Here is an 18,931-nt window from a genome sequence, read left to right on the forward strand (position 1 = left end):
TGGATGGATGTGTAGATCATGGGTAAGTGGATGGATGGATGGATGGACATTTGATGGATGGTTGGATGAATGGATGGGTGGACAGATGAAAGATCATGGATGGATGGATAGATGATAGATGATGGACGGATGATTGATAGGATAGATTAATAGATAATGAAATAGATGACAGAGAGGTAGATAGGTAGATAACAGATGGATGATAGAGAGAGAAAATAAAGACAGATGTAGATGAATGGGTGGATAGAAACGAGAGATTTTTCAAGAATTGTCTCATGTGGCTGTGGGGACTGGCAAGTCTGAAATCTTCAGGGCCAGCCCGCAGTCCTGCAGGAATGGATGCTGACATCTTGAGTCCAAAGGCTAGAAACTCAGGCAGAATTTCTGTGTTGTGCTCTGCAGCAGAATTCTTTCCTCTTTAGGGGACTTCAGTCTGCTTTCTCTTACATCCTTCAGGTGATTGGGTGGGGCCCACCCACAGTATGGAGGGTGGTCAGCTAGTGTAAATGTTCATCTCACTGGGAAACAAAAAAAGCAAACCCACGCCGGGGACATATAGATTAGTCTTTGACCACGTTTCTGGGTGCCATAGGCTGGCCATAATGATGCATGAAACGCAGCATTACAGAGCAAATCTCTTTCTGAGAAGCTGAGGAGACTCAGTCTCTCATGGGGAATGTGGCTGGTGCCGGGCAAATGTACAGGGGAAGGGAAGCTGCGGGCTGCACCCCATGCCACCCTCTGATTGGCTTTATTATCTGCCATGTATGCAAATACACCCCCTGAGGACACAGCAAGAACTTTCACAGTGTTGATGTGTCCTATTTGCTTCTGTTAATGAAGCTAGTATGGGGACGTGGAGCAATTAGAAAAGAGAGTGAAGGGTAAGAATGAAGTAAGCATGGCCCGTAGGGGTATCATCCCTGCAGGCAGCCTCACTGAGCACTTTGGGAGGAGTCCCTTTGCCTCTGTGTGCCTGGTCCACACCCTATAGACACACTTTGCAAGAACCACCTGCTTTTCTTCTCTCCTCTCTTTTTACTTGGATGGGATGTTGACGATTTCCCCAGGGCTGGTACTTAGGTCAGGTGTTCACCGCTCTGTTTGTCTTTAGGGGGAAGACTCTGGAAGGTCCACTACATGACACCACAGTTCCACCCCAAGGGGGCGGGGGCCTGCTACGGCCAAGGCCTGTGCCCCTGCTCCGGGGACAGCGTGACCCAACACAGCCCTCCTCTGCTCTTCGACCTCTCCAGGGACCCTTCCGAGGCAGAGCCCCTGTCCCCTGGCTCCGAACCCCGGTACCACGCGGTGGTAACACTGGTGGGCAAGGCAGTGGATCAGCACAGGAAGACCCTGAGTCCTGTGCCCCCGCAGTTTTCCCTGAGCAACATCATCTGGAAGCCGTGGCTGCAGCCATGCTGTGGAACCTTCCCCTTGTGCGCGTGTGGGCAGGACGAGGTCCCCAGTGAGACATGACCTCACACTTGGCAGGATGCCTGTCATCAGACAGACGGGGCAAAACATGTTGGCGAGGATGCAGAGAAAGGGGAACCGTCTTGCACTGTTGCTGGGAATGCAAACTGGTGCAGCCACTCTGCAAAACAGGATGGAGTTTCCCCCCAAAATTAAAAATAGAGCTAGCCTATGACCCACTGATTGCACTCCTGGGTATTTGCCCAAAGGAAATGAAAACAGGATCTAAAAGATACCTGCACCCCCATGTTCACAGCAAAATTCTTCAGAGCAACCAAGACCTAGAAACAACCCAAGTGCCCATCGATGTGGTCCATCCACAGAACGCAACACGACTCAGCCACGAGAAGCAAGGAGATCCTGCCCTTTGTGACAACGTGGATGGAACTCAAGGACATTATGCAAAGTGCAGTAAGCCAGACACAGATCCAAATATACCACATGATCTCACCGATTCGTGGAGTCTTAACAATAAAGGAGGGAAGGGTGTGTTCTCTCTTGGAGGGATGCAACCCCATGCTACCATCCTCTGCTTCATGGCCTCAGGATGGCTGCAGCAGCTCCAGCCACCACACAGACATTCCAGGCTGCCGGAAAAAGGGCATTCCTCCCAGCTGAGTAAGCCCCTGTGAAGGGGATTCTGCAGAGGTCCTAACCCCGGACTCCTGCTTCCATCCGTAGAAACAACTGGGAATTAAGAAATGCACTTTTTGAAGTGGGCACATACCTGCAGGGGGTAGAATCAGGGTTAGTCTCATCAGCCTAAAGGTGAGACAGCCTTTATAATGACTTGTCCGAGGTCTTTGATACATCATTTCATTGCCAAATTAAATTATTTAGCAAATTTTGAGGTTCCAGCTGGCTTATAAACCTTGAATTTCTGCAAGAAACCTCCTTTTGGGCTTTTTTAAAATTTCTTCCCCCCTTTTTTTCATCCTTTATGACTTTCTTGTCTGCTTCTCATGAGTCAGTCTTTTTAAGTGAAACTTTTTTCCGCTCGCAAAACACTGCCAATATCCAACTCTACACACATATATTTTAATGCAAAACTGACTCAGAAAATCAGACGTGCAGCAGGGAGGCGGGTGGGAGGGACGTGGGGAAAGATGCCGGGGGGCTGCCTGCAGATCCACAGGGGAAGGGGGCAGCGCAGGGCCCCAGGGCGGTGATAAGCAGGACGCACTCCCGGGGTCAGGGCAGAGCAGAGCTGATTTACAACCAGATGGAACAAGCCTTATCTTAATCTCCAGGGCCCCATGTCTTTACTTGCACCGAAACATTGGCAACTGGCCTAACCGGTTAGACCGGCTGTGGCTTAACTAAGTGTCCCCCGGAGGCAAGACAGACTTCTCCCCTCCACTGCTCTGTTGAAACCGAGTTTCCTCCCACAGACCTTGGTGCTCAGTCTGCAGACAGAGCAAACGGGGAGCTTTGCACGGACTGCTGCTGAACCCCCAGGGCTGCCTGCCAGGTTCCGTCTCTGGCTGCCCTCCTGTCCCACGCCTTTATTGCAAGCTCTGCATGAGTGTGAGCAGACTCTGAGGGGCCTGGGGGTGCACTCGAATATCCAAACTAGGGAAATTTTGCAGAACATGGTCAGCGTTGGCTAGCCCCATAGATGAGCTTGGTACACATCCAATGGGGCGTTCCCTGTCACAGTTGGCTGTTCACAAGCAAAACCACACATTTAGACCTTTAACCTCTCACACATCCCGAAGGATGAACGCCAAATCCACTAGAGACCCAAACGAAAAAGAGGAACTGCAAAACATTCAGAAAGAAATTCAGGGCAAAATCTTTGTCCTCTTAGGTTAGGAAGAGATTTTTTAAGATAAGACAACCAAAGCTTGATCTGCTTTTCAAAAGTCGATAAATGAGAGTTTATCAAAATTCAAAGCTTGTGTGCTTCAAAGAGCACCATGAAAAAAAGGAAAAGATAAGCCGCAGACCGGGAGAAAAATATTTCCAAATGAATACAATTCCATAATAAGGAGACAAACGACCTAAGAAGTGGGCAAAAGATGTGCAGTCATTTTACTAAAGAAGAAATGAATGACTAATAAGCACATACAAGGATAATTGGTCTGCGTTTCCTTATTCAGGAGTGGTTGCCTGAAAGAAACCCCATTCTGCTTCAACTTGTTTGCAATCCCACACCAAAACCCATCAGCATGGGAGCTGCTCAGGTGCATTCGAGTACCACACAATGGTTTCAGCAAGATACGACCAAGTGATAATACTATACTTTGTTCCTCTACATCTACACACCTTCACCCACCCTGCAAAGTCACCGTATCTACAGGAGCTTCTCCCCACATGGCATTTCCTCCTGCTCCCAAATAATAATTGGAAAATATTTCTAGAACAAGAAAATGTAAACACACACACACACACACACACACACACACAAACTACCTTTTATGTACCCAAATATTAATGATAGTAGGGGTCAAATCACATCTCTTGGGGACTCAAACAGTTGTGTAGTCCTGACCTGACATAGCACAGATTCTGCATTGGCCTTATTCATGTAACAACATCATATTATACCTCTTACACAGATGATATTTAGAAACCCTCAGAATGTTTTGAACTACTCATTTATGAATAAGTACATGTCACAGTGCCTGCCCTACAGAGAACTCAATAACCATGGGATGGATAGATGGATGGATGGATGGATGACTACATAAGTGGATGATTGATAGATGGATGGATGGATGGATGGATGAGTGGTTGGGTGGAAGGATGGATGAATTGCTGGATGGGTGGATGGATGGATGGGTGGGTGAGTGATTGGAAGATGGATGGATGGATGGATGGATGGATGGATGGATGGATGGACTGAATGAATGAATGTGACATTGAAAAACAATACTAGGAAATGGGTAGCTTCCCTAGAGAGACCTTAGGGAATTTCACACAGTGAGAAGTAAACAGTTCTACACATTTTACTGCTACTAGCAATTCTGAAAAAAATGTTGGTGATTTAAATTTACAGACACCCACGTCCCTTCCCTCTGTGACATACAAAATATTATTCTGATGGCTCAGAACACACACAAACACACACCAGAAGGGACACCATGTTGCTGTTTTAAATTTTTAATTGAAGTGCATTAGCATCCATTCAAATCAGAAGATATAGACCAGAATGCATAACAGAAGTCTGTGTTGAACAGACACCTTAAGCCATTGAACCACTGTCCAGAAACAGGAGTTCTCTTCCCCACAGAAGCTGAACCAGACTCAATATTCATCACCGGACTCCTCCTTCTCAAGTATGTCAGATTTGGGCTCCTGTTTTTCATAACCCAACACCAGGGCACCCAGCACCCATGGTCTTTCCCCAGAACAAGTTTATAGTGTTGCTCTAATGGTTGATTACCATCCCAGCTCAACCCCTGTAAGGCTATATCCATATGGCTATCTTCACTTAGCTCTGGAAGCTTCATATGTGTGATGCCCAACCAAGACTGCAGACCATTAGCCACCCAGACATAAAGGAAACAACCCCTCTGTAACTCAAGTCTTGCAAAAAGCTCACACCACAACTAACATCATGCACTTCCCCACATTCCTCTACCCAAGGGCTCACCTGCTTGACATGATGTAAAACGTGGCCAAACACACCCACCAAGTTATAGCACAACCACCACCACGTGGTCCAAACCTGTCTGGAGGAAACCCTCTGATGTTCCACAGTACGTGCATGATAAACAAACCATCCTAACTTTTTAACATTTCCCTCTCTTTAGCATGGTGATGCCCATTTTTAGGTGGTGGCCACAAGCAGTGACCCTGTCGGAGCTCCTCCAACACACTGCATGAATTCACAAAACCAGGATACTTCTGAAGATGAGGATTTCTCATAGAATAAAGCATCCAGTCTCATAAAACGGAGATTTCTCCCCAAAACAGCTGCGTTGAAATGGTCTGGAGAACACAGTGACTCGAGTCGTTATTTAGGACTGAGGTAGTGATACCCAGCAGAGCACAGTCAATTGTGATGGACTGCAAACAGATCTGCCTCTACACAAAGAGCCTCTCCAGATCCTGTTAGTGTGAGTGAGGTGTCATCAGAACCACCTGGAGTAAACCCTCGGTGCTCCCCAACCAAGAAGACGCTCCATCTCCCAAGCCAGCTAGAATCTCCCTTCCACATTACCTCCAGCATTTCCCAAGTCGGGCATCCGCCAACAGCACTTGGCGGTCCCACCAGGATTTGCAGAAGAGAAACAACACCTGTAGTGTTGCTCAGACATGCTCCGCGAAGTCTACGTGAGAGTCTCCCTCAAGACGTCTGAACGTCTACCTAGTCCTCAAGGAAAGGACTTTCCATCGTCGAGGCTTCCTGAGGTCCTGAATACATATATCAGTGTCGTTAGCTTAGGGGCACAAGAGAATCTGCAGTGATATATAACCCTACGTGGGAGAGCGATGGTAGCACCTGCCCAAGGCAGCATCCCAGAGCTCCTTGGAGCAAGACCAGAGAGAATGATCAAGGGTCTACCACAAGTTTATCCCTGCTCCCACTTGCTGAGAAGAACTGACATCTCAGAGGAGCCAAGAAGGCATGGGTAGCTTGGATAAGCAGGGCAGGGTGGTAGAGGGCTTTAAGCTGGGTTTTTTATGGTCTACCTTATTTTTGTGAGGCACTCAAGTTGGTCAGCCATAAATAGAGGCACATAGCTGAACACCTGTTCCCTTCGAAGGGCCTGGAGATGTCCGCATTCACGGGACCATGCAGCAGAATATTGCCTGACCACACGCAGCACAATGCGAACCCTGGGGTTACTGCAGAAACCGGTCCAACTTCTCCTGGATGCGGGCGAACGCATCCTTCCCCATGTAATCGATGCGTCCCTCCTCCCATTTTCTCCTTTCTTCCTCGGGACTCGACTCCTTGACCTTCTCTTCGATGGAAATCTCGAAAACAGACATGGCCAGGTCAACCTAGGGAGGACAAGCAGACAGAAGATGGTTTTTGGAGCCATCCCTGGCGTAACTGAATCGATATCGGTTTAGTGACTGGGTCTACAAATGAATCTCAGTTCTCTTGAACAAAATATGTGCTGAGTTTAATATAATACTCTTAGAAGAAGATGCTTTTCCTGGCTACGTTTTGTGAAATCTTATAAAATACCATTGTACATGTGTTCACTTTTTCATCAGAAGTGTTTTAATTTTTACCACTAAACCATTTTACACACACACACCTGTACCGATTTAATGCTTCCACCCACCGGAAACCTCAATGTCAAACCTCAATAATCAAACAATGTGAAATCAAGAAAATATTCGCCTTGTATGAATAAAGCCTACAGTAGTTTGGACAGCCTGCGAAAGCCATTTAAATAATAACCGCAGTGGTTTTCTGCTTGCAAATGGCAGGGTTTTTATCTTCTTAAAGCCAAAATACGAGACAATATATAAATACACACATGTGCAAACACACACACGCACCTTTTGTTTGGTCAAATGGGTTTAAAAATTTCTTACCAAGGATTAGAAGAAGATGTCTAAAAATATGCATGTGCTGATAACACGCACACACACGCTATGGGTGACACTCAGGTGTTCCCTAGACGTTGTGTGTGTTGGTGGGATGATACTGGATGCCAGAAAGTTAAATTAGAATTTCGATGCTACTGGGCATATGGGACTTTCTACTCTGATTATTTACAGTAGTGTTTTTAAAGACTTTGTACGGATAACATTCTGTTTTCTACCCTTGTTCCCCTACATCATGTTCAAACATTGCCATCCTGTTGGCCAAGGAAATAGCAACAGTTAAAAAAGAATTATTTTCCATTAGACCTTAGCCATTCTTTCCTCTAAGAGCCCTTGGATTCGGGCTCAGTGCATGTCTGGGAACTAAAACTTTCTGGAATTAACAGGACCCGTAGAACATATGGTATACTGTCACTGAACACAAAACAGTGTGGCGACTGCATCCTCCGTGATAACAAGAGGAGATACCTATCTAGGAAAACCACAAACTCCCTTGATTTTATGAAACATGGTATTATACAAAATAGTGAGGGTCATCCACAGTGGAGTGGAGACACTACATAGGAGGAGAAAGTCAACACGCCCCAGTTAAGCGGACACGTAATGGAGCGCCAGTTTCCTGGGTGCTCACGAGGTCCCCTCACCAGGATGCATCCTATGCAGATGCATCACCCTAGAAGGTGGGAGTGTTACCGGTGCCATCCGCTGGGAGCAGCCCTGGTGGTAGGGCTGGTGCTAATCTTTATGAGCCAAGCACAATCACGGATTCTTCCAAACCACTGCTGAGTCTAATGCCCACCCCCATCTCCTGCTTTCCCAGGTGGGCACCCCCATCTCCACCTCATGGATCAGAGAAGGTAGTGAACTCGCCAATGGTCCCAGAGCCTCCACACCACATGGCTGAGCTGTTAAATGAGGTCTGCCCAGCAGCACCCCCATACCGTGTCACCCCCAACCACTATTTATCCAAATCACTCAGCCTCAAAGTCACACCGCCAGAGCTGAATGTGCTCACGTTCCACATGCTACCAGCAGTTTCAGAAGAAACCCTGTCATGGAAGCCTCTAGAAATAAGTTCAAAATAGCGCATTTGGCATTTACTACATTGACAAAGTAAGAGGGAGAAAAAGCGTACACGTTTTCTCCACCAGTACATTCTAGTAAAGGCATCATGCAAACTAAAAATGTATTATAGAGTAGGCCATATTGCAAATATTGCTATAAGCTAAATATCTATGTCCCCCCCAAATTCATACTAACCCCCAATAGGATGGTATGAGGAGGGGGGCCTTTGGAAGGTGGTCTGGTCATGAGGGTGGAGCCCCCAGGAATGGGATGAGGGTCCTTACAAAAGGGACCCCAGAGAGCTCCCTCGCCCCTTGCTCTGTGCGAGGACACAAGAAGATGGAGGTTTATGAACCAGGAAGTGGGTCTCACCTTGACCTTGGACTTCCAGTCCCCAGAACAGTGGGGAAATAAATGCACTATGTGCATAAGCCCCCCAGGCTACAGCATTCTGCTAATACCCACTGAAACAGAAACGTGCTCAATCCTAACTTTCATCAGACACCCAATGCCTGGCTCTAGAGCCATATTAACTATTACTTAAAGACCAAAAGGTGTCATTCAATCGCTGTTAGAAAAAAAAAATTTTTTTTTTTTTTGCAATTGCTTTCATTCAACATATCCGTGGAAAGAAGAAAATTTAAGACAAGGACATCTGGAAGAGGAAGGACAGCACGGCATGCGCCATTTGGCTCCAAACGTTCACCCCCCGATTTTTTTGCTTTTATCCTCTTCCTTTGAGACAATGGCTGGCTGGGCAATCAGCAAGAAGAACAGAAAAAGCCCTTGAAGGTCAATTAACTTTTGCAGAACAGTGTTTAAAGAGAGAAAGGCCGTGACGATTAAGGATGGGCAAGAAAGTGACCAAGCACCGCAGGCAAACGCCGGAAAGGAGAAAGACGAATCAGAAGCACCAAGAGAGGTCGGCAGAGTCTTATTTCAACAAAGTCAGGCTGGACATTGAGGTAGCGGTTGGTGCATAAATACTGCCAGCCCCAGTGATGGAGGACAGCATCCAGCAGGAGTGCCAGACAAGACAATTAGGGTACCACCTCCAAAGCATCCTGAGGACTGGGGTCCCCGGTGACATCCACAGGAGGCTCCTGGCTTGGTCCCAAGATTTCCACAGATGGGCCACCTTCTCCTTTATCCGTGGGCTGCTAGAAACATAACCATTCCATCGTTAGTCGGCAGATGCTTTCAGGCGACTACAGTTTTAACCACAAGAACAGAGAACTCTGCCAGGGGAAAATAAGATCAAAGGAACGTGTCGTGTCAAAGGCCCTTTCCACAGACTAGAAAGAGGGGCTTCCCCACTCCCACCTTCTCCCCTGACATCCACCATTTCTCACACAAGATGAGATGCTGGAAGTTTTTATGGGAGGTACCAAAGCTAATTTTTCAGACAGGGATTCAATTACAGTTCACCCTTGAATAATGTTGTGAGGTTAGGTGTGCTGACCCACACACAGTCAAAAATCCAAGTATAACCGTTGACTCCCCCAAAACTTCACTACCAATAGCCTGTTGTTGACCGAAAGCCTTACCAATAACATAAGAAGTCGATCAACACATATTTAGCACATTCTATATATTATAGCCTGTATTCTTACAATAAAGTAAGCTGGAGAAAAGGAAATGTGATTAAGACAATCATAAGATGTGAAAATACATTTATAGTACCATACTGTATTTACTGAAAAAAATCCGTGTATGAGTGGACCCACGCAGTTCAACCCTGTGTCGCTCAAGAGTTGACTGTAGTTTATACCAAATGCCCATGGAAGCATTTTACTAAGCTCATGTCTCAATGAGCACAGCAGACTCTGAGCTCAATCTTCTGATCATGCACAGTAAAAAAGCCCAGATCCATGAGGGCAAATTTAGCAAAAACAGGGGTAGGACTCATAATCCTTCCATAGTGATATTAAGCATGGGTCCAAAATCCTACCAAAAAATTTATTTTAAAAGGGAGAATATATGTCATGGTGATGTTACACCTTTGTCATTTCTAATTCTTCCTAAAGGAAAATGGACTAACCAAATGACCAACAGAAATCTGAACAGACACCCCAGTCCTGTATAGACTAATCACGACAGATATTCAAGATTGGGAGAACCATTCAGAAAGATCACCAGATGAAGAAAAGCATGGGGCACTTCTTTGGTATTCGATGGACAAAGACATGCCAAGAAAACGTCACTAGGAGACACAGAGGTGCGTAAGGAGTGTAAATGAGGTGTACCGAGGTGGTCTGGGTCCCTGAGGAGTCTGCACATTGGGGGTAGGGTGGTGACAATGGGTCACACCTCACTCCAGCGGATGTCTCAAGTTCAGGCCACCCTACTGTCTGTCATAAAGAAAGAAAGAAAAGCAAATTAGGATAACCTTCCTGCAAATATCTGAAAACACCCAATCTACTTTGTTTGCCTCCACGATACAAAGGCAGCATGACAAGGAACAGGTGCGGGGCAGACGGTGCCAGGCTCACCATTTCCTGCGTCTGCTCCTTTGTCGGGCTCACATGCCCCCGTCTTCCTTGTACCTAAGTGGAGCCATACAATGACTTCTCACCCACACCACTGAGATGCAATGTGACTCACCTCCACTGACGCGGGATACACTTTTCCCACCCTCTTTACTCACAGGTGAGGTGAAGAACAAGGTCCTTCCAACCTATTTCAACTGGGGTTCCATGAGAAAACAAACGCCTACAGAAAGCAACTCGAGCAACTATTTTCTCAGTGCTTCCAAGGATGGTCCATAGCCAAGATCACTCCAGGTGCGTAGGAGACAATATAACGCATTGTGTGCGATGGCTGGCTTCAGCAGGAAGGGCTAATTTCTCTCTCAGGGAGCCACAGTGGACAAGGGACACCCTAGAAGAAGCTGGGCCAGAACTGCAGGAGGATCCTGGACCCCTTGGTGACTGCATGGAGCCCAGGATGCCTTTACCACCGCAGCTGACTGGGACGCAGGCATAGATTTTTACCTACTTGGGGCTGTTTGTTATACAGCAAGCCTAATCAATTCAAGGTCGGGAAGCAAGCTTGGACCCACGGGCTGGTACAAGCCCCAAGGCTTCTGCAAGACTAACCTAATCACTGTCTGCCACAGAGGCTAAAAAACATTGACACATTTCCCAATTGTCCCTGCAAACATACTGCAGAAATCATGTGGGTGGGCTGGGTTGTGTCTGTGATAGGAATATAATAAATGCATCTGGCAACCAAGAGGCTGTAGGAAGAATCTGAGCAGACAGTTCAGCAGTGCTATGAGGCTGAGGAACCCATAAATGATGAGGTATTGAGGAGGGACCCTCTGAACACCACAGGCTTTCATGAGGGACTGCACTAAAAGGAGGACGAGAAATAGAGCAGCTCTTACAAACACAGAAGCCCAATTTCACACCAGCTCAACCTCCAACAGGGCATGGGCAAACCACCTCTATGAAAACTTCCTGCCAGGTGCACCTGGGTGGCTCAGTTGGTGAAGCATCTGCCTTCAGCTCAGGTCATGGTCCCAGGGTCCTGGGACTGAGCCCCAGGTCGGGCTCCCTGCCCAGTGGGGAGCCTGATTCTCCCTCTCCCTGTGCAGCTCTCCCTGCTTGTGCATGCTCTCTCTCTCTCCCTCTCTCTCCCGAATAAATAAATAAACTCTAAAAAAATATGCAATGTGATGTGTGCTATCAAAAATCAACTAGCACAGAGCAAGACAAGACCAAATGAATGAAGAACAAGAGGAAAAACAAAATCAAACCACAAGAACAGATCCACATGAAATCCAGATATATGATTTATCAGACATAGACTATAACCAAGTGTAAGAAATACTTTAAATGAAATAAAGGGACAAGTTAGAGATTTTCAATGAAGTATGGAAACTGCCCTATTAAATATTTGATGTTTATTGGGGTTCAGAACACAATAACTGAAATTAAGTGTTCAGGATGTGGGTTTAACAACGGATTAAACTCAACCAAAGAGAAGATCGGTTAGCTGGAAAATAAGCCAGTAGAACAGAGCATGGAAAGACAAATGGGAGGAAAATGTAGGGAAGGGAGTCACAGATAGAGCAAACATGGTAACAAGTCGTACTGAAGATGTAATTAAGATTACAAGAAGTTAGGAGAGTGGGGAGAGGGAAGGAGAGAAAGAGGGAGAGAGAGAGAGACACAGAGAGAGACAGAATGGGCAGAAGGAATACAGGCTCAAGCTACAAACTCCAAGTAGGATGAACACAAAGAATAATAAACCCAGAGCCATGATTATAAAACAGATAACTGAAGCCCGAGAGAGAAATCTTAAGAGCGGCCAGAGCAAAGAGACAAATGACCCTCAAGTGCATAAACATGAGCCTGGAAGACAAATTTGCAGAGAAATAATGGAAGTCAGAAGATTAAGAAACAACATGGTCAAAGTGCCCTTATAAAAAGAACTGCCAGTGAGAAGTCTACATCCAGTAAAATATGGCCCCAAACGAAGGTTAAATAAAGGAATTTTCAGATATACAAATGGAGGGAATTTTTCAGCATGAAGGCTGAGTGAAAATAAATAATAAAGGAAGTTCTTTGGGGAGAAGACAATGATTACTGATAGAAAGAATGAAATAAGGAATGAAAATAAAATGATATATAGCTAAGTGAACTTGGACTGTGTAAAGTAGCTATAGAATTAAAATATTGTTCTATAAGAATAGAACAAAATGTGGAGGGAAATGGACAGTCTGAAAGCCTTCTGGGGTTCTTCTATTCCCCAGAAGTGACAAAGTCCCAAATATATTACATTATGTCAAGGTTAGGAATGAAAATTGGAATCTCCGGGTAACCACTTAAAAAATCATCAAAATAATGCTAAACTGACATGTAAAAGAGGCGGAAATGGAATAACTAAAAATACATTAATCAATCCAAAGAAAGATTAAAAAGAAAGAAAAAGATCTCTCAAATTGGTGATAATAAAGAGCAAACCAAGGGACAGATTTAAACATAAATATACTGGTAATTATATTAAACGTCAACAAAGTACCCCAGGTAAAAGGCAAAAAGTATTTGGATAGAAAGAAAACAAAACCTCATTCTGAACATCTTAAAGAGTTACACCTTAAACATAAGAACACAGAAAGGTTGACAGGAAAAATGCCGAACGAGATATACCATATCAGTACTAAGCAAAACAAAGCTTTAAGGCAATAAACTTTAGTAGAAATATTTCATAACAATAGAAAGATGTGCCAAGAATATACGGTAACATTAAACGCCTTGCTTTGTTAACAGCCGTTACTGAAGTACAATTTCCATACTATAAATTGGACTAAACTGTACACGCTGGCAGATTTTGACACAATCAAGAGAGTAAACACATATCCTCCCCCAAAGTTTCCATAACAATCTCTCTCTCCTTCCTCCTCCATCCCCAGGGAAGCTCTCATCTTCTGTTTGTCACTGTAGGATTATTTTACATTTCCTACAAGTTTACAGAAATGGAACCACATGGTATGGTTTATCTTTTGTCTGGCTTCTTTGACTCGGTATAATTATCCTTTGCAACTTTGCTGCCCGTATCGATAGTTCGTTCCTCTTCATTACTGAGTAGTATTCCAGTGTATGGATGGACCACACTTTGTTTATACTTTGACCTACTGATGGACACTTGAGTTGTGTCCAGTTTTGAGCTCCTGGGTGACTCAGTTGGTTAAGCATCTACCTTTGGCTCAGGTCATGATCCCAGGTCCTGGGATTTGAGCCCCACTTTGGGCTCCCTGCTCAGGGGGGGAGTCTGCTTCTCCCTCTCCCTCTGCTGCTCCCCCTGCCTGTGCTCTCTCTCTCTCTCACTCTCTCTCTCAAATAAATAAAATCTTAAAAAGAAAAAAACAGATCAACTGCTATTTTTATATGAACATATGCATTCATTTCTCTTGAGTAAATACCTAGGAGTGGAATGGCTAGATCACATGCTAGATGTATGACTGACATTTTAAGAAATTACTGGACCGTGTTTCACTTGCAGATGATGTAATGGTGTGTACAGAATAACCAAAGGAATCCAGGCAGAATCTCAGTGTTTACAATGACACTATTTATCATAGCCTCACAATCCACCAAAAACCAGGAATAAGTCTAGCAAAATGTATGCAAGGTCTTTACTAAAAAAATTAACATATTGGAAGAAATTAAAGAAGATCTAAAAGTAGAAATATACTAAGTCCATCGAGCAGAAGACTCAAACTTTGCTGATACTAATCCTTCCAAAACCCATCTATAGATTCAATGTAATCCCAGTGGAAATTCCAGAAAATTTTGTTTTGTTTTGTTTTCCAAGACACTGCAAAGCTGATCCTAATATTCATATGGAAATTTAAAGGAAATTTAGAAGAGGCAGGGAAAGAAAAAAAAGTTGAAATACTTGCATGACTTATTTTAAAGCCACGGTAATCATGGCAGTGTATTATTGGTGCAAGAGAGGGAAAAATAAAAGAATCGAGAATCTGGAAATAGATCCATCCACATATGGGCAAAGGAAACATGACAAAGCAGGGGAGAATTAAAGGTGTTGTTGAGAACCCATGCTGAGTTAATGATAGACCCCCATTAACAGTTGTGAATGTTGACCCCAAACTCATTCATTACCTAACATCCATTCCAAATGGATTATACACTTACCTATAAGAGATAGAAACAACAAAAGTTCTGTAAGACAACCAAGGTGATTATCTCCATGACCTTAGTTTAGGGACAGATTTCCTAAAGAATAAACAAAACATACGCCTCATCAAGGAAATTTTAAAACCTGGCTAGGGCGCCTGGGTGGCTCAGTTGGTTAAAACCTGGCTAAACTTGTATTCATCAAAGGATGCCATGTGGGGACTGAAAAGGGAACAGAGTAGGAGAAAGTATTTATACTGTACTACTGAAAAAGAACTTGCATCTGGAATATATACTAAATTGTTAAAACTCTAACTTAAAAAAAAAAAAAAGGAAACACCGGAGGAAAAAAATGTTCAAAGTATCTGAACGAGCATTTCCAAAAGAGTAAAAGCTTGATAAGCACCTAAGAATTGGTTCAAGTTAACTCAGTATCATCTCATACGTGCAAAGTAAAACCACAAAGAGATGTCCCACATGCTCATTGGCATTTTGGAAGATTAGTGAAGATGTGGAGCAACCAGGACTTCGCTACCCTGATAGTAGTACAAAATCCTTGGCAGAATCTACTAACGCAAAAGGGTACACACACATGCTCTTTGATCTAAGGACCCCACCTTTAAGGATAACGTCTCCAAAAATGCTTAGTGAGGGCAACAAAATGCATGTATAAGGTTGTTCCTAACGGAGTTACCTGTGTTACCCAAAACAGCAGTGTGTCCACCAACACCAGAATTAAACAATACATTATGTCTTACTACAATTTGATAATATGCAGCCTACAAGAATCAATGAACTACACTCAGAAAGACAAATGGATCTCCTAAAGATGTCAAGTGAAAGAGACCAGACACAAAAGCAGATACTGTAGGATCCCGTTTATAAGGAGCTCAAAAGCATTCACAAGGAAGTGGTGCGGGTCAAGGTTAGGATAGACTTTCCTAGTGACTGGGAGGGTGCAAGAGGTATTTGGGGTGAGTTTCTGGATCTGGATTGTGGCTATTTAGGATTTTTTTTTTCACTCTGAAAATGCATCAAGATGTATACTTATCATGTTTGCCCTTTTTTACATGCATGTTATCCCTCAACAAAAAGTTTTATGAAAAAACAAGTAAGATGTTCTAAGAAAGCACAATAAAAACAACCAATAACTTCAAAAACCTAAAGGGCATCCCTCATATTTTCTTTTTTTTTTTTTTAAAGATTTTATTTATTTATCTGAGAGAATGGGAGACAGAGAGCATGACAGGGGAAGGGTCAGAGGGAGAAGCAGACCCCCCGCTGAGCAGGGAGCCCGATGCGGGACTCGATCCTGGGACTCCAGGATCATGACCTGAGCCGAAGGCAGTCGCTCAACCAACTGAGCCACCCAGGCGCCCCTCGTATTTTCACTAACTACATTTCCCCACCCACGACTGGAGGACAAACACGATACTGGAGGACAAAACACTTGACTGTGAAGACAGTAAATGGCAAATATATTTCTCTAATATACTAATTTATATGGGAAGAAAATTAGACATTCAGCTTTCCTTTTGAAAACTAAGACCCCCTTGTCAATACTGTTGCCATCATTCGAAGGCTGCTATCTTCAAGAAGGATCCCAAATTCAGGACCTAGCTCTTTACATTTATAGGAATTTATGAAAATAATCTTTTCTTTCTTTTTCAGACTGGGTTCCAGCTCCCCAAATTAAAGACCCGGAGTCAATAATTCAATACGTGGCCAGTAGGTGGCAATGATGCTGCATAATTAATTCCAAAATAAGGCACGATACCGAAGATACTGTGAAAGCATCCCTTCCTTGTTTTTGTTTTTGTTTTTAAATTCTAGTTAGTTAACATATAGTGTAATATTGGTTTCAGGAGTAGAATTTAGTGATGCATCCCTTCCTTATAAAATTATGAAGACTTCATCGCCTTTAGAGACACATGCTCATCATTAATTAGTCAAGCCACCGAGATTCCTTCAAAAGTCAGTCTCGGCAACGGATTACTCACAGGTGGTAGGATGGAAACGGGGGGTAGAGGGGGCGGGAAGAGGGGACTGAAGAATGAAGCAGACACCCTGAAACGCTCCTCCTTGTTTATATTCTTTTTATTCCAGCAAAGTGTTCAGTGTGCTGTAGGCTACCAACGTGACTCCCCCAGATGTTTAGGGTTGAGTCTGTATTGACTTATCCAAGTGGCTTCCTTTCCACTTCCAGCCCTTTCTCCAACAGCTGCCCATTCCTGAGCTCTTGTCTGGATCCGTGTCCTCCTCCCCGGGAAATACGATGCACATAAGGAGTGCTCACAGTACTCTGCCCAGAGCCCCTTCTCCTCTGAGTGTCCAAGACACACAGGAGTGAGCTTGGGGGGATCTCACATGCCTGAGTCCCCCACTCTTTCCCTTGGATCCTCAGAGATGACACCCCTCTGGTCATAATTACACATTTCAATAGACAAGGATGCCTTCCCTTGTTGCCTCTTCATGCCTGGAGGATCCCTTCTTCCTCTGAGCACTTTAATACAAATCAAAGTTATACATCCAGGTGGATCATTCTGTATTCCTTCCTCTGGCTGCTTCCTTTGCAATCTGCAGACACAGGTCATTCACTGCAGGAACCTGCTGTTTGGAGATGTCTTCAAAGCCTGGGGTGTGGGAGTGTGTAGGTGAGCTGGAGCAGGGCCAGTCCATTAGAGCTGCCAAGACGAGAGACTGGAGTTCCACAGTTACTTGTGAGGACTAGTTAAATATCCTGAGCCGGGCACACCCACCCTACCTGGGGAGTCATCTCCCCTCTACCGACCCCTGGCCTTGGGCTCAGACTCCACTGAGTGCAGCAAGATGGTAGCCCCAGGTCCCATCTATAGACCCCGATGCCCGTAGGGACACAAGAAGGGCTTCCACCACTTTCAATGACATTCCTCCTCTTGTATGAGGACTTGTTCTGAACCCACTTTTCTCCAACTCTTGGGATCTTTTCCCACAATCTTCCTTTCCCCAATATTACCCCTTAAGGAAGGGGTAGGGTTTGGGGCCACAGCAAACTTGCCCAAGTGACACCACTATCTTCTGTCATGGATGGAGCCAGCTGTCCCCATGTCTGGGCTGCTGGTGGTGGACTTGTGTCCTTTGTTTGCCACTGTCCAGCTCAGCAGGCATCGAGGGAACACCATCCTGAGATGGAGATTCTTTCCATCGGCTTTGCCCAGAAGCCCCGGTCCCTTTTGTAGGAAGAGCTCCCCTGGGCCTGGCTCTGCCGGCTTGGATTGAAATGCCGCTTGTAAACACACAGACACAAAGACAGATATCTGTTGTCTGTATCAGAGCTTCACTGACAATTATGAAGCCAAAACTAAGGTATGAAGTAAACACCAAGAAAACCCACAGCAATCAAGGAAATCGAAATTAATGAACCAAATGTTTTACCAGCTATCTGGGCATCCCTTAGCCCAGTCAAGTTGACGGATAAAATCAACCTTCAAGGTGCAAAAAGGGTTTTCTGAGCGATACCTAATTGAGTCCATGTGTCTGCTAAACATTTCGTGGGAATGTTGAATTTTCTTACAGATCCCATTACAGGCGTTGCTCCTGGTGACAGAACAGGGAGCGTTGTACACTCACCGTGAGAGCTTAACAGACCGATTCTTCATGTTCCTGCAACAAGCAGACGTCTTTATTGAACTCACATGTGGCATTTCCTGGGGCCACATCCAGACTGTCGGGGGCTCAGTGTACCATCAGGAGGAATGAAAAACCAGGAAACGCTCCCTTTCTACTATGTCTGTCTTTACCGTACAAAGCTGAGGGTCTTCTCAATCTGTTTGGGTTGATGTGAAATCCAAACTCAAAGGCTATTAACAACTTGACAATGTAATTTGTTCCATATTATAATAAAGAATAGAGTGCCGTCCGCAGACACGTTTGCTAAAATTTAAACATCGATTGTTCCCAATCAAGACACAGTTCTCCCAAACCTGTTTGAAGCACATGGAAAAATATGATGTCCCTTGACCCCATACCCTAGATCCATCCCCAGCTACAAACTCATAATAATATCAGTGAGAAATGAAGGTAATAAAAATGCTTTTCAACGTGAGGATTCAAATTCAGAAATCTTTAAACACTGGACATTATTCCAGTGTATTCACTCAGAAATAGGGGATGGAGAAACAATGGCCTCATTTGGTGTTCCCCCTTCTGCAAATAAGATGCGGTGCTGTTTTTCTTCTCTGAGGACAGGAATT

At 44.6% G+C, this 18,931-nt stretch overlaps 2 protein-coding genes across 5 annotated transcripts in view; one reads left to right on the forward strand and one right to left on the reverse strand.

Moving 5' to 3' along the window:
- ARSD (arylsulfatase D) overlaps positions 1 to 1,587 on the forward strand; it is a 19,416-nt gene extending 17,829 nt beyond the window's left edge. Inside the window, exon 10 of the mRNA XM_021684776.1 lies at positions 1,115 to 1,587. Coding sequence (XP_021540451.1) covers positions 1,115 to 1,479 — 365 coding nt within the window. The 3' untranslated portion in view covers positions 1,480 to 1,587. The remainder of the gene's footprint in view (positions 1 to 1,114) is intronic.
- Positions 1,588 to 4,570: 2,983 nt separating this feature from the next.
- Positions 4,571 to 18,931, reverse strand: part of GYG2 (glycogenin 2) — a 35,326-nt gene continuing 20,965 nt past the window's right edge. For 3 of the 4 annotated variants that reach the window (XM_021700426.1, XM_044911559.1, XM_021699739.1), the window contains 3 exons: positions 10,302 to 10,406; positions 9,108 to 9,215; positions 4,571 to 6,432 (listed from right to left, as the gene is read on the reverse strand). In XM_021700426.1, the coding sequence (XP_021556101.1) occupies positions 6,271 to 6,432; positions 9,108 to 9,215; positions 10,302 to 10,406 (375 nt within the window). In that variant the 3' untranslated portion in view covers positions 4,571 to 6,270. The remainder of the gene's footprint in view (positions 6,433 to 9,107; positions 9,216 to 10,301; positions 10,407 to 18,931) is intronic. The other variant, XM_021701178.1, reaches the window with a different exon arrangement.

The sequence above is a fragment of the Neomonachus schauinslandi genome, chromosome X, assembly GCF_002201575.2.
Source record: "Neomonachus schauinslandi chromosome X, ASM220157v2, whole genome shotgun sequence".
Classification (NCBI taxonomy): Eukaryota; Metazoa; Chordata; class Mammalia; order Carnivora; family Phocidae; genus Neomonachus; species Neomonachus schauinslandi.